Consider the following 13602-nt stretch of genomic DNA (forward strand, 5'->3'; position numbering starts at 1 on the left):
AAAAAAGAAACATTAGTCCACTGAATGGCTATTGGGGGACTGCTGGTCTGGCTTTGTTGGTAATTAATGTGCTCTCTGTGCTTGATGTGGTTTATAGGTTAGAGGTCGAAGAAGAAGGAAATCATGGAGTCAGTTTATTCCCCTACAACACAAGTGTAACCCCCCCCCACCTCTTCTTTTTCTTTCAATGAACGCAGTGCTGAAAGGTGTTGTGCGGTTTTCATTTCATGCAGCCTTTAAACATTATTGAAGATGTGATTGCTGCTGAGTGGCAGCAGTGCAGGATGGAACTGGATCCTCAGACTGATGAGCGGTCTAATAGGCCTGTCTAATGTATCATCGATGGATTGACTCGTCCCGGAGGAGACATTTCAGAGGGATTCCAGCAGATGGATTAGGGAAAAAAGGAAAGCCGCTGCTGCTGAATAGTGGCCTGTGGGAAGACGCCCCCTGCTTGTGCAGACGGGATGTGCAGGGAGGATTTATTCCAAGAGGAATACAGACGAGCAGTTATAAGCTTCACATGGTCGCAGTCTCTCTCTCCCTCTCTCCCTCTCGCTCTCTCTGCCCTCAGCCAATCTGCTCACGGTGACGCTGCGCAAAGGCAGGATCTGGTCTTGGCTTCATCATCATATTTAACACACCCACCCAGATTCACACATGCTACAAGAGGCGCATTCTCTGATCCAGCTGTACTCTCAGAGGTCGCTCGGCCCTGCGGGAGGACCTCTGTCTCCTGTTACCTGTGCTTGCCCTGGGGGGCTTCAGTCCGGTCCAGATGTGACAGAAATTACGCAGCGCCGGATCCCCGAGGTGAATGCGAGCAGACACTTCGACAACTTTCCGGGGACTTTCCCTCAAAACGCCGAAAAGCAAAGATCCTTATTTCACCGTTCATTTCGCCCTTCTCCTGCCGACGTCCCAGCTGATCCCTGGCCGGACAGATCTTCCTCCCTCCCCGGCGGATCGAGGCTGGATGGTGAGACCGACGCGCGTACTCGGACCTCCCGGACAGACGCGTTTCATGGATCGATTTCCTCGGATGCTTTTGGATCCTACACACTTCTCCGTTGCTAGATAACAAAAAAACCGTCTGGTGGTCGAAAGGAAAGAGTAGTGAAGCCGCAACGCCAAGAGGATGTGGCTTGATCTAATGTACCGCTGGTCAGAGCCGACTCGACCTGTTTTACCTGCACACTTGCGGATGATTTTGCGCTTCTGAAATCTTCTCCTGTACAGTCGTGGTGCAGACGAAGCAGAAGTCTGATGTTAAAAATACAAAGGCTGAACACTGAATCCTTTACTCAAGACGGCAAGTGAAGATGGGTCGTACGTGTTTAATGTATATTTCATTAGATTGGCGTCCAGTCTGATCAACATCATCAGCGATGTAGTCAGCTTGTTTATCTGCGTGCTGATCATTTGCAGTAAATACTCACATCTGCTCAAAAGAGAGACCATGAAGATGATCCTCCTGCGCAAATTCCGGGTTCTGATCCTCATGGTGTTCCTCATTGCATGCTCCATGCACATAATGATAGACTTGTTACCAAAGCTGGAGAGGCACGGCAACAGCGGCTGCTCCTGCTCCCACACGCCGAGCGAGGAGCCCCAGAGCTGGGGGAAGCAGGGCTGGCCCAACAAGCACACCCTGCGCATCCTCCAGGACTTCAGCAACGAGCCCAGCTCCAACGTCTCCTCGCACTCCCTGGAAAGGATCCCGGCCGCCGGCGACAAGACGCAGGCGTTCAGGAGGCTGGAGCACCAGGGGCTGCGTGGGGACAGGAAGAGGCAGTTTCTGCAGGACGCCGCGGTGACCAAGAACCTGCCGGCGAAGGGTTCAAGGCTGCTGGCTCTCTATGACCACCCTCTGTATAAAAGAGCCCTGCCACCTCTGACGGACGAGGACACGCTGTTCAACGTCAACACGGACATCAGATTTGATCCCAAAGCTGCAGAGGATCAGGCATGGTAAAGTGTTTTTTTTTTTTTTTTTTTTTTGGAAATCAGCTCTCATGCAACAAAAGCCACGATTAAATATTGAATATTTTATTCAAAAAAATCAAAGGACTAAATGAAAAGTTCAATTCTGTGGAATCACATTAGTCTAATTCTGCATCTGTGCTGATGGGCCCCTGCTCACACGTTACTATACACAAAAAACTGAAAAATCTCTCCCTTTTCCTCCTCTCCCTGCTCTCTGCCAGGAATGCCGAAAGCAACAGAGATGAGTTCAATCCCACCGGGGAGCTGACAGCCGACTCTTACCCCAACTGGCTCAGATTCCACATTGGGATTAATCGATATGAGCTGTACTCCAGACACAACCCTGTCATCGATGCTCTGCTGAAGGACCTGGTCACCCAGCGGATCACCAGCGTGGGTGAGTCATAAAAAAACACTGCAGAGTTGGGTGAGTCAATGGCAGCAGCAGCAACAGCCAACAAGGTGGCTTTGGTGCACAGATGGAGGTTCAAAATTACACCCTTTAACAGTTCACACTCCAGTTAGGCCGACACAAGTCATTTCTGAGGTGTGGAGAGGTATAAAAATGATTACAGCTCTGCTCACATTTGTGGTTGCTTGGCTTGTGACAGCAGGGAGAGGTCAAGTAATTTACCTGCCTTTCTACCACTGAGCCCACATGTTTATTATAGGTCACTATCATCGGTGACCTATGATAAATAAGCCACCGTAGGACCCAATGTTTTGATCAGTGACACGTTCATACCCTTACAGATGGACACAGATTTTGGTTGTACTGAGGAACTGAACCAGTGCCAATTTGGCTGTGTTACTCGGTGTCTGTGCATGCTGAGCACAGGTCAAAGTTAAATTGTAAGGGTGCCCTGTATGAGACGCTGCATCAGCGACATTGCCAGAATTGGCCGACGCTTTGATGCCCAATCGGACCTTCAAACTTCCCCTATCATCATAGAAGTTCACCAACTTTTACTGAATGTCTGTGCAGAAAAATCCTTTCAATTTTCAAAAGCATAAAAGTATCTATAGTAAAATATCAGCAGTATCCATTATCATTGCTGTTATGGTAAAGTATAAAAATATTGACAGTATAAAAATATTGAAGGTTGTCCTTCATTTTGTCCTCTGAAAAGGCTTTTAGTTCAGATTCTCTCTGAGAAAGCGTGTTGTCTTGCCGTGAAGAATTGATGTTATTGGATTAAGGCAAACCCACAGCCATGGTTACGTGTAAACAATATAAATGTAGATTTTATATCGTTTATATAGTTTCAAAGACACAATCTTTTAAACTCATGCAAGTATGCATGAAGATGGAAGCCAGCTGTTGGCTGTTAAATCAGAAAATGATGAGGCACCACAGTCCTCTCATGCATCTCCACGAAGTGTAGTAGCAGACACACATCAGATCTGGTCTCGGTGCAGATCACACAGCTACTGTATGCTTGCGGTTTGATGCAAATCAAATGATGTGGTTACCTTCTAGTTGATTGACAAGTGCACAGCAAATCCAGCTTCCCACAGAAAGCTGCAAAGCCGTCACTGGGGTGCAGGTTGATGCCTGACAGAGGTGATAATCCATCCTGGGGCCGTTATATGGAATCAGTTTCTGCTGTTTTTCCCTCTTTTTTTTTTTTGGGGGGGGGGGGGGGGGGGGCAGGATTGTCTTACTTTTTGGCTGAGTTCAGCTCCCACATTCCAGGAGTGTTTGTAGACTCAAGGTCTCCCATCTTGCACTTGCTGTAAAAAGTGATTGCAGATTTCAGGTTTATCTGCCAATGACAAAACTGTAACTGGCCTGTAGCAAAGATTAAATACTTATCTGGCAGGAGGATTAACAGTTTATAAAACCAGCTCCTATGTTGCCTGGTCAAAAAATAAATAAAAAATTCCCCTTTGCTTCTTTCTGCTCAAGATGTTCTCCCATTTTCCAAGATTTTCCCCCTTTTGCTTTCTTGTCTTTAATCCTGGGTGGATAGAGGAAGCAGTTCTCAGCCTCTCTAGCCAGCTAAATACATGGTGGCTCAATAATTACAGAGCCTTAACACAGGCCTGAGGCAGAATTTCAATAGAAGCCAAAAGCAGTTGGTTATTATCTAAAGTTAAGGATAGGATTGCTTGGAAATATGATGCACTATTACCTCTTTCGAGCAATGTTAATCAATGAAGACGTAGCATGCAAAAGCGGCAGATATAAGTGTTATTACAGATGATAGTAAAAGTTGCTGAGTGTCGCTGTGCACAGCCCGAGAAGAGATCGAGGGAAACATTTTTGCAATGTGTCTCGACAAATAAGGTTTGCTTAGTGTGAGTGGAGCTTGAAATGAAACGTTACTTTCCTAGTCCTCCTATACAGTCACTCGGCATGCGTGAGCTCTTAGCAATTACAGTTAGATTTCCCTGTTTTTAAAGTAAGTCCAAACTCCCACATGAACACGCACACAACTTCACAGAGCAGCAGGTGAGGTCGGAAAGACATTGCTCTTCACTAGTAATTTTTTCCCCGCTGTAAACATTTCACTTGTCCGCATGATTCCTATATGTAGAAATAAATTAGAAAATAGATTGAAACGGTTGTTCCTTGGGAAAAGGCCACTAAAACACAACTTCCAATCGATCAGCTGATGAAATCACAGCCACTGTAGCCACGCTGCTCTTTCTGGTTTTTTTGAGATTTTTTTTTTTTTTTTTGGAGAGTTGTAGATTGCTTTAGTGCTGTATAGTCCTGGCTCTGGCACCAAGCACGGTCCCATGAGGGCCTTTAGACTGCATTACAATGTGCAGAAAGGGAGAAAACATGAAGGACAGAGGGATGAATAGAGACACAAAAAGGAGACACACACACACATAGCCTCTGGAGAATAAACAGGCAGCGTAAACAGTGGACAAACAGACAGTGTTGGGCAAGCACCGACTGTCCTTCAGCCTCCCCCCACTCCCCCTTCCCATCAAACAAACACTGTGACATCAGCAACTCAGCCCTTTCTGAGCACAACCACATATCTACATGCATAAAAACTTACACGTGTAACAATTCACTTCACTGACGTGTCTGAAATAAAAATCCAGTCATGTCAGTCAACATACAGTAACAGAATATAATCACCTTTACTATGTTTATGGCCTTGTTACTTTAGTTCATAAAGCTAATCTCAATACTTGTTCAACAGAAAACTGACAAACTGTATTCATGTTTGATAATTTCATTGCAGAATGCTCATTAACTAACCATAGGTTGGTTTTTAGAGTAAGAATGCAGTTTTCTATTATTGTTGAAGTTTTGATTCAATAGATGAGCAGAAGAATTTGGACTAGAGTTTTATTGAAACTTGTCAACCATACACTTCAATTCCAGCTTAGGAAAGCATTTCAAGAAATAAATAGCGTCACACGAACAATGAGCCATTCAGCCATTCACGTCAAAACACCAAATGTGTTTTCACAGTGTGTTGGGGTTTTCTTTGTTGGAAATAATTGCTTCATTTTTGGTTGTTGACTGCTGGTAAAATAAAACACCCCCCCCCCCAAAAAAAAATAAATAAATAAAAAAATAAATAAAAAATCATAACCGCCAATTGGGTTATGTGTGAAAGTATTTTTTTTCTTGCTATTTTCCAGATATTTTATAATCATTAACCATCTTAGTAATTTCTAACACACAGAAGCCGAGTTAGATTTTTTTTTTTTCTTCTCTGTGCCAAGGAAATTATTAAACTCAGTTATAAGCCAACCGAAGGCTATAGCTTCAGATCAGCTAAGCTGCAAACATGAATGGGCAAAAACTGAACGCTGAAACTGTTCGAAACAAATGGAGTCAGCTACTTGGTCTATTGGTTTATCGATGCTTTTGTGCAGTATTGTAAGATGGAGCAGCTTTTACAAAGAAACTCCAACTTCCACTCGTATCACAAGCTATGTACTCGAAGCTTCAACTGGCCAGATCTATGTTCGATTAAAAACGAAACTTATTACAGCACTTCAGTTAGTAAACCTAAATTACCTCGACAGTAAAATGTGTCATGTGGCGCTGACAGTAAATCTTTTGTTAATAGCAGCGTTATCTGTTTTGACTCCAACAGCAATGAAGTCTGGAGGCACTCAGCTGAAGCTCATCATGACCTTCCAGAACTACGGCCAGGCTTTGTTCAAACCGATGAAGTAAGTTGTTTTGCCTTTATGTATCATATGTGTTAAATACTTTCCCTGCTGTTCTTCTGGTCAAACTGCCCTCTTGTCTGGCCTGCACCATCAGCCATTGCGTTCGCTCATGGGTCCACCCTCTCTGAAGAAAAGCTATCTGTTTCGCATCGTGCTCTTTCAGTATAAAACACCAACCGTGCAGCTTTCTACCTCGACAGACTTCCTTTTCACATCCCACCACCTACTTATTCTCCTCACAGCATCAATCTCATTTCCCCATTCTCCTCTCTGGCTATATCAAATTGCTTTCATTTCAGCACAACCTTGATATTCGATTGAAGGCCGACATCAATCTGCTGTGTCAGAGCCAAATGTTGAATAGACATTTCACCTCATGGGGCTTTCAAGTGACACATCGCATCATTTAGTAGCCACGTTGGAGGTCCTCAGTCCTCAGGCAACAATGGTGCTGTCACTGTATGCCTGATTCCTTGGATCAATTTCAGGCATTATGATGATGGTAAATCTTCCAGTCAGCTAAATGTCACTGTCTTCTAGTCCTCTTTTGATTTGTGTGGAAAAGCAGTCTCCTGAAACTACAGCTTGTGTTGCTCGTAACCAGTGGTGGCCAAACAGCTGTCACGTTTAATTTCCTGTCAGTATTATTTAAGTTAATTAGTTAATTGTTTGTCTCCATGATTTTGCCATTTGAGCATCTGAGTGAAATGTCCTGTGAGCTTACCTCTGTGCACCCTGTAATACAACTTGGCTTAACTTGAGATAATTCTGCTCAGTGGTGAAAACGACCCCACCAGTAGATACTGTGAAATATTTGATTAACTCACATTTTCTTTATCCACGCCGTCATATTTAGAAGATAACACATCCCTAATCCCTTCTCGATTGGTGGATTTAAATGTCACCCATCCTTTGTTAGGCTGATTGTAATTTAATTGTGGGTTAATGGTTTTCTACACAGGCTGTTGTCTGGCCTCTGCGTGTCAGCATGGAGTGTGGGGTTAAGCCTGTGGATGATAGGTAGCGAGTTCCTTCGTGGGAGGGGAAAGCTATTCAGAGACCGTTGTAATTACTGCTTCAATCCTACCATACTAAGTCAGGCCAGATGCAACAAGCCTGAAATCATCCTGACAGACCGGGGAGAGGAGAAAGAGGTGCGAGGGAAGGGATGGAGAGAGAGAGAGACCAGAGGTGTAGAGAGCGAGCGAGGAGGGAAGAAGGGTAACGAGGCAAGGGCTGGGGAAAATGGGGCGGCGAGGGGGTGAGGAAGAGCGACAGATGAGATGTGGGCTGAGAGTGTTGTCAGTACACACACACACAGTTGAAATCCACAGATTATCTTGCTGCACTGCCTCGAATTTGAACCCAGATGGAAATGTGAAATGAAATTTTCCAAGAAAAGCATGGGGTGATGGGGTTGGATGTAAATCTGTTGCTTGACAGTTGTGGTTGTCAGAGCCACCGTGATGTTTGATAATCCAGAAAAATGGCAAGAGCGAAGGTGGTTGGGGGGGGGCTTTTTCATTCCCTCCTGCTTGAATGCACTTGACTTTAACAAAGTAGGGCAACCCATGCTGGCGTGTGCGTGCGTGCGTGTGTGTGTGTCTCTGTGTGCGTGTGTGCGTGCGTGTGTGTATTTGGACTGAAATCGATGTCTTGGCAGATTTGCCCACTCATTCCTGCTATATAGATAATTTCTCGTGCCGCGCTCACAAATGCACACGTGCCAACAACCACAGACACACACACACCCAGTTAACACCCAACATCATCTCCTTGTTCCCAAACCTGCTGGTGTGTTTCCACATGGTGCATCAAAGACAGAGACTGAGAGATCAAAGCGTTCTCTGGCTGTGCTCTTCTGCTCGCCTCTTCTCAACTCTAATGCAAATGTGTGCCCGGCAATCAGGCAGGCAGGCAGGCATGCGGCGTCTGGCTAACGATTGACCCTCCTACCATCCATATCTGTGGAAACCTGCTCTCTGTGGTTATTGGCTCCTCTGTCGTCTTATCATTCTTAGTATTCGCCATCCTTCTTACCTCCCTCTCTGCAGCGTAGTCGGCTGTTTGTTTTTCTCTCCCACACGTTCTTTATGCATCTGTAGTGTTCACTGAAGAAACGGCACAGATGCAGAAATCTATTAACAGGCTTGTTGATCGATCCTTTGTATATTCGCTCCCCTTTTTTCTCTCTCCCAGAGAGAGGGAGAAAGAATTGTTACTATGAGCAGTGTCTCTGTTTTGTGGTGGCTGGTTCTTTCTGTGGATGTAAAGCGACACAGAAATTTCCATCTTTTCCTTCTTTGAGTAACACAGGCTTAATCAGCTTCCGCTGTATGTAGAAGATACTAAAGTACAGTACCTGTCCCCCGTGATGAATCACCCTCAGCCGCAGTCTGTGGTCCAGTTTTCCAGACATTGAATAAACCCAGTGTTAACTAGGATTGTTGTGCAGTGTTAAAGACTAAGCATAGGATGGAAGTATATAACCCAGGCCTGTGTTGCACAAGCAGACAGACAAAAACATTGTAGCCTGAATAACATTCAGTTTGACACAGTTTGGTGACTAAGCTCAATTATCATTTTCGTCATCCTCTGCATCCTGTTGTGCCTGTGGCCAGGATTGAAATAACCACAAATTGCAGCATTTCCATAATTTATTTTGTTCCCATAAACAAACGCTTAAAGCTGTCAAGTTTGGAGTTAGTAGTTTGGTGAAATAAATGCTGCACCGAAGAGCAGCATGGAGAGGGATCATGCTTTTATTAATTACTGAGTTACTCTACCAATTTGAAAACCGCAAAACAACATCAACACATAAGCAGAAACACGTGCTTACATGTAGAACATAAGCCAAACGCTCTAATCATGAATTTCTGTAAGTGAGCGACTGACTGGATTACTGTGATCACACTCCAGGGATACTTTTTTTTTCTTTTTTTTTTTCCATTTAAAGCTAATTCTTTAATTTTTTCATAACAAATTGGTGCAAACAAGTTTTATTATAGTGTATTTACAGCTCGCAGTGTTGCCAATTTATTGCTTTCCTCTCTCAAGAGATCTACAGAGCTACAGCTCTTGTATCAGGCGGGCCCCCCAGCCACCTTGTTTTGACGGCTGCAGGGGAGCTGCAGGAAAAACCAATCCAACCTGCTTGTTTTGGTCAACTGGTGACTCCAGAGTCGCCTGCAGGTGCGAGTCAGAATAGTTTTTTCAGCCTTGCGATAGCACCTGCCCTTTGCCCAGTGTCAAATGGGAAAAATCACATTTAACAAGGTAAATACCAGAGCAACAGAGTTGAAACATATGCCCATAAATTAGTCATCAAATAATATATTGACTTTTTTTTTTTTTTAACTGTGTGCCAAGTTGTGCTTCCAGCTGATTCTCTGAGATTGTGCATACCCTTAACAGCCTCCACCGCTCACAGTGACAGAATAGCTGCGATGTTGGTGGACAGGTAACACTCAAGGGAGAAATCTTCCCCTGAGGACGAAAAAGATCCTTTTTTTTTTTTTTTTTTTCTCCTCGGTCATAACTCACATAATCGAACCTGATGATGTGGCGATAAAGGGGTAACCGTTTATGACAACTGCCGCCATCAACCACGAGCCACAGCTTGAGCTGAGTTGTAGTCAATTGCAGACTGTTGCCATGCAGAAAAAACAGCGTTCATTTTGAAATGGCAATATCCCTTTGGGACGACATCCTCCGAAATCCTACCTTCAAGTTCAATAATACATACACAATAGCACGATACCTTTTAATGTGCCTTTTGCTGTCAGGGATATTCTTTTTGTGCAAAAAAAAAAAAAAGCTGTGCATGAAATACTTAACAGAAGACCTGAAACCTTTGTTACAAATGCCTCACAGAAATAAACCTGCTGTATGGCATGTTTGAGTCCTAGCTATAGCATTGTACTTTCTCAGTTCTTTGAACCTGAGTGTCTTGGTAGTAAAAAGAAATCTCTTATTTTGTGTTAAGCTTTTTCTTCCTGACTTTCCTTCCCTCTTTTATCTTTCTGCCACTATGGCTTGTTGTTGATGTGACCTGGGGAAGTATGATATTCGGAGTGAAATTAGGCTCAGTGCAAAGGAAAAGCCCCCACTCCCCCAGACGGAAGAAGTGATGATTGATATAATGATGGTCTTTCGTTTCTGCGTGCCTCCACCTAATTGTATCGCCTGTCAATCATACAACTTGGCCCAGCCCCATGCAAATCAATTGGCGTATTCCCAAAGGAGATATTTGCGCTTGCTACTGCCCCTCCCCTCTGAGCGATGTGTATTGGTGCTGTGTCGGGTCCATGAGTAATTTTTGATTGACGCATTGGGGCGACGAGACAAGAGCCACGTAATATCACCTCATTTGTGTCAATACCATATTGAGAGAGGCATAAATAACAGTCTGGTGGAAACATCTGTATTAAATGTGAAATATCAGTGGGGATTTGGCAACACATGAAAGCTGACAAAGCTGTTGTATCATTAAAACTGCATCAGCCGTGGGAGGTGAAAGAATAAGATTGAATGAGCTTTGTCTGAAGACAGGTTGGGCATGTCTTAACAAAAGCCCTTATTATGCTTACTGGAAGCTGCCTAGATTTGTCTTTGAGTGACGCAAACACCAAACACTGGGACTGAAAAAATTCTGGACAATTCAGCAATTGTTCCTACATGTAGCTGAATAAAAGGGATGTCAAACAAACTAACTCCTCTGTGGAATGGAGTCTTTTTCTTTATATATATTTGGCCAGTTTTGTCAGTTGTTTGTCAGCATGCGTGCATGTGTGCTTGTTTACTGTGTGATATTGTATTCACAAGGTCTTCTGTGCCTGTGCTTTGACTTTGAGTCAGGAAATAAAGGGATGAACCGCCTCAGGACAAGTCATTCAGAGCACAGATGATGAGTGCAGCTCTGTTTGGAAATAGAGGAAATTCACCGTGGCACAGTGGCAGAGATGGGGAGTCGAAAGCTCCGTGTTAACCCTCAAACTGCTGGCCCACGTATCTAAAAATGTTGCAACAGACACTTGAGCAGCTGAAATCAACCATGACATAAACCAATTTCAACACAAGAATAACAGGATATCTGCACAACATATATAATTATAACCTATGCTGTTCACGCTTGCAGTAGGTAGCACATCACTGAAGTCCACAGTGAATGTATTTGCATGCATTACATGCTTTTAATTCAAGTGCAGGTAATATCTGATAAGCAGTTTCAATACATGTTCATATTACAACAACACTCCATTCCCGTGCAGAGAAAAGAACGCAATATTCAGAGTGTAATGAAAAAGAACGGGAATACATTACGATACAAGTTTCTCTTAATCAGAAGAACCTGTACTGTAAATTCAATAGTGTGTAGAAAATTATAATTGCATCTGAAAGCACTGGCTGACCTCAGGAAACATCTCTATTCATTTCTCCAGTAGCACCAATAATTAATCTAAAATTACAACCGCTGTGAGATGTGCGATTTAGCAGCACTGCTCTCTGCTTAATGATTTGACTGTTTTCCCCTGTGCTGTAATTGTTTCACCGGGGTATTATTGTCCGCCGAACAGTTTGAGACGAAGCAGAAATTAAAGTGTTTACTGCAAAGAAAATTTTTAGTTTAAGTGTTTTGGTTTAAAAGCAGCACTCCCACAAGCAAGTATATCATAGTACACGCACACACTCGCGTTGTCACATGTACTGGAGATGAAATTTATATTAGCTTGAACATACATTTCAGTGAGCAGCCGAGGGATGCACATGGAGCCCTCAGGCTCAGTAATCTGACCCCCTTACCGTCTTCTCCACAGAGATGGTGACACACTGCAGGGCACTGGTGCACCAGGATCACGTAGAGCAAAGCTGCATGAGTTTGCCTGCCTGTTACTGGAGAGACATTAAAATAAGAAACAAAACAAAAACTGGCACTGGATACTGAGTTCGTACACCCTCATTCTTCCTTGATGAAGCGATAGAAAATTGGTGCGCTTGCATATGAGAATCATTGTGTCATTCAAACGGAGCGTTAAGGCCAAAAAAAAAAAGAAAGGTGTGTTTTTATATACAGGTAGAAAAGTGTGGTATGGATAATTTATATGGCCATTATTTAAACATTGTATGAAACATGGAAATTCTCTAGAGCTTGCATCACTGGATGTTAAGAATAGAAAATGGACTCTCTAAACATGAGAAAATGCATATAGTTTTTTTTTTTTTTTTGATCTATTCAAAGCTGTTGTCGCTTCCAATGTTAAATGAATTTTATCCTGCAGGTGGAGCTGTGAAATACCATGCAATCATCCAATAAAGCGTGAGCTGGCTCACCCTGATAGCAGTCTCTTAAAATGGGGCAAAGGCTGTGCCTAAGCAGTGCAGACCTACGGTCCACCATACTATAGAAAAACACGCCCCGGGCCCTCACTAACAGAGGCTTATGCAACTAATCTACAGTCTAGAGGGGATAGAAGAAAAAAGCAACACATGCGAGTCGCTCACTGTAATAATCTGTTAATGTATCGTTGGCGTTCTGCCATCCACAGTAATCAGCCATCATGATTTATGTAGAATATAGATATTAGTAAGCCGGTGGTGTTTTCCCTGCTAATATATTCTAACACACCGTGCCACTTTTAATCAATGCTGCTGATTAGCATAATCGCAGAAGTTTGACAAGTCTTTCTGGTTTTTCTTTTCCTTTCTTCAACACTTTTTTTCCTGCACTTTATAAAAACTCCACATCAGCATCCGTTCATCTCACCACTCCCCCACTCTGCACCGCTGTTGCTGCAATTGATCTCCGTGTGTGTAAGACTGTATGTATGTGTGTGTGTCAGTCTTATTGCTACCTCTGACGACTTACGACACACAGTGCTCGAAACTGTCACGGAATTCATACTTTAGTTGCCTAGGAGACAGTGCGTGGTCATATTCCTTGTCTTTGTGTGCTGATCTGTCTGTATTTGGTGTGTGTGTGTGTGTGTGTGTGTAACGCATACTCAGTTCCTTCCAGGAGCAGAAACGTCTTGACGATGTTATCAGTCAACTGCCCCCTTCAGGTAAATATTATTAGCTCTAATGTTGTGCTGAAGGAACGATAACACCATGTTGCAGCCAGCAGAAATGACAAGCCAGCATCCAATCTACATATCAAAGCCTCGGCTAAATTCCTCTGCCATCTGTGTGTGTGTGTGTGTGTGTGTGTGTGTGTGTGTGTGTGTGTGTGTGTGTGTGTGTGTGTGTGTGTGTGTGTGCGCGCGCGCGCTTGAGCAAACGCCAGAGCTGCGCGCGCACACACACACACACACACACACACACACACACACACACACACACACACACACACACACACACACACACACAGAAGCACTCACATATGCATGAATTTGAAATGCATGCTGGGCTGCCATTTCTCTGCAATCTCAGAGGAAACTTGTTCCTGGGCCGTCACTATTGCAGTTT

At 43.7% G+C, this 13602-nt stretch overlaps 1 protein-coding gene across 1 annotated transcript in view; it reads left to right on the top strand.

Moving 5' to 3' along the window:
* Positions 1-460: 460 nt before the first annotated feature.
* The window catches only part of fam20cb (FAM20C golgi associated secretory pathway kinase b), a 43541-nt gene continuing 30399 nt past the window's right edge, over positions 461-13602 (top strand). Inside the window, exons 1-3 of the mRNA XM_029527695.1 lie at positions 461-1971; positions 2208-2383; positions 6060-6138. Coding sequence (XP_029383555.1) covers positions 1460-1971; positions 2208-2383; positions 6060-6138 — 767 coding nt within the window. The 5' untranslated portion in view covers positions 461-1459. The remainder of the gene's footprint in view (positions 1972-2207; positions 2384-6059; positions 6139-13602) is intronic.

The sequence above is a fragment of the Echeneis naucrates genome, chromosome 19, assembly GCF_900963305.1.
Source record: "Echeneis naucrates chromosome 19, fEcheNa1.1, whole genome shotgun sequence".
NCBI lineage: Eukaryota > Metazoa > Chordata > Actinopteri > Carangiformes > Echeneidae > Echeneis > Echeneis naucrates.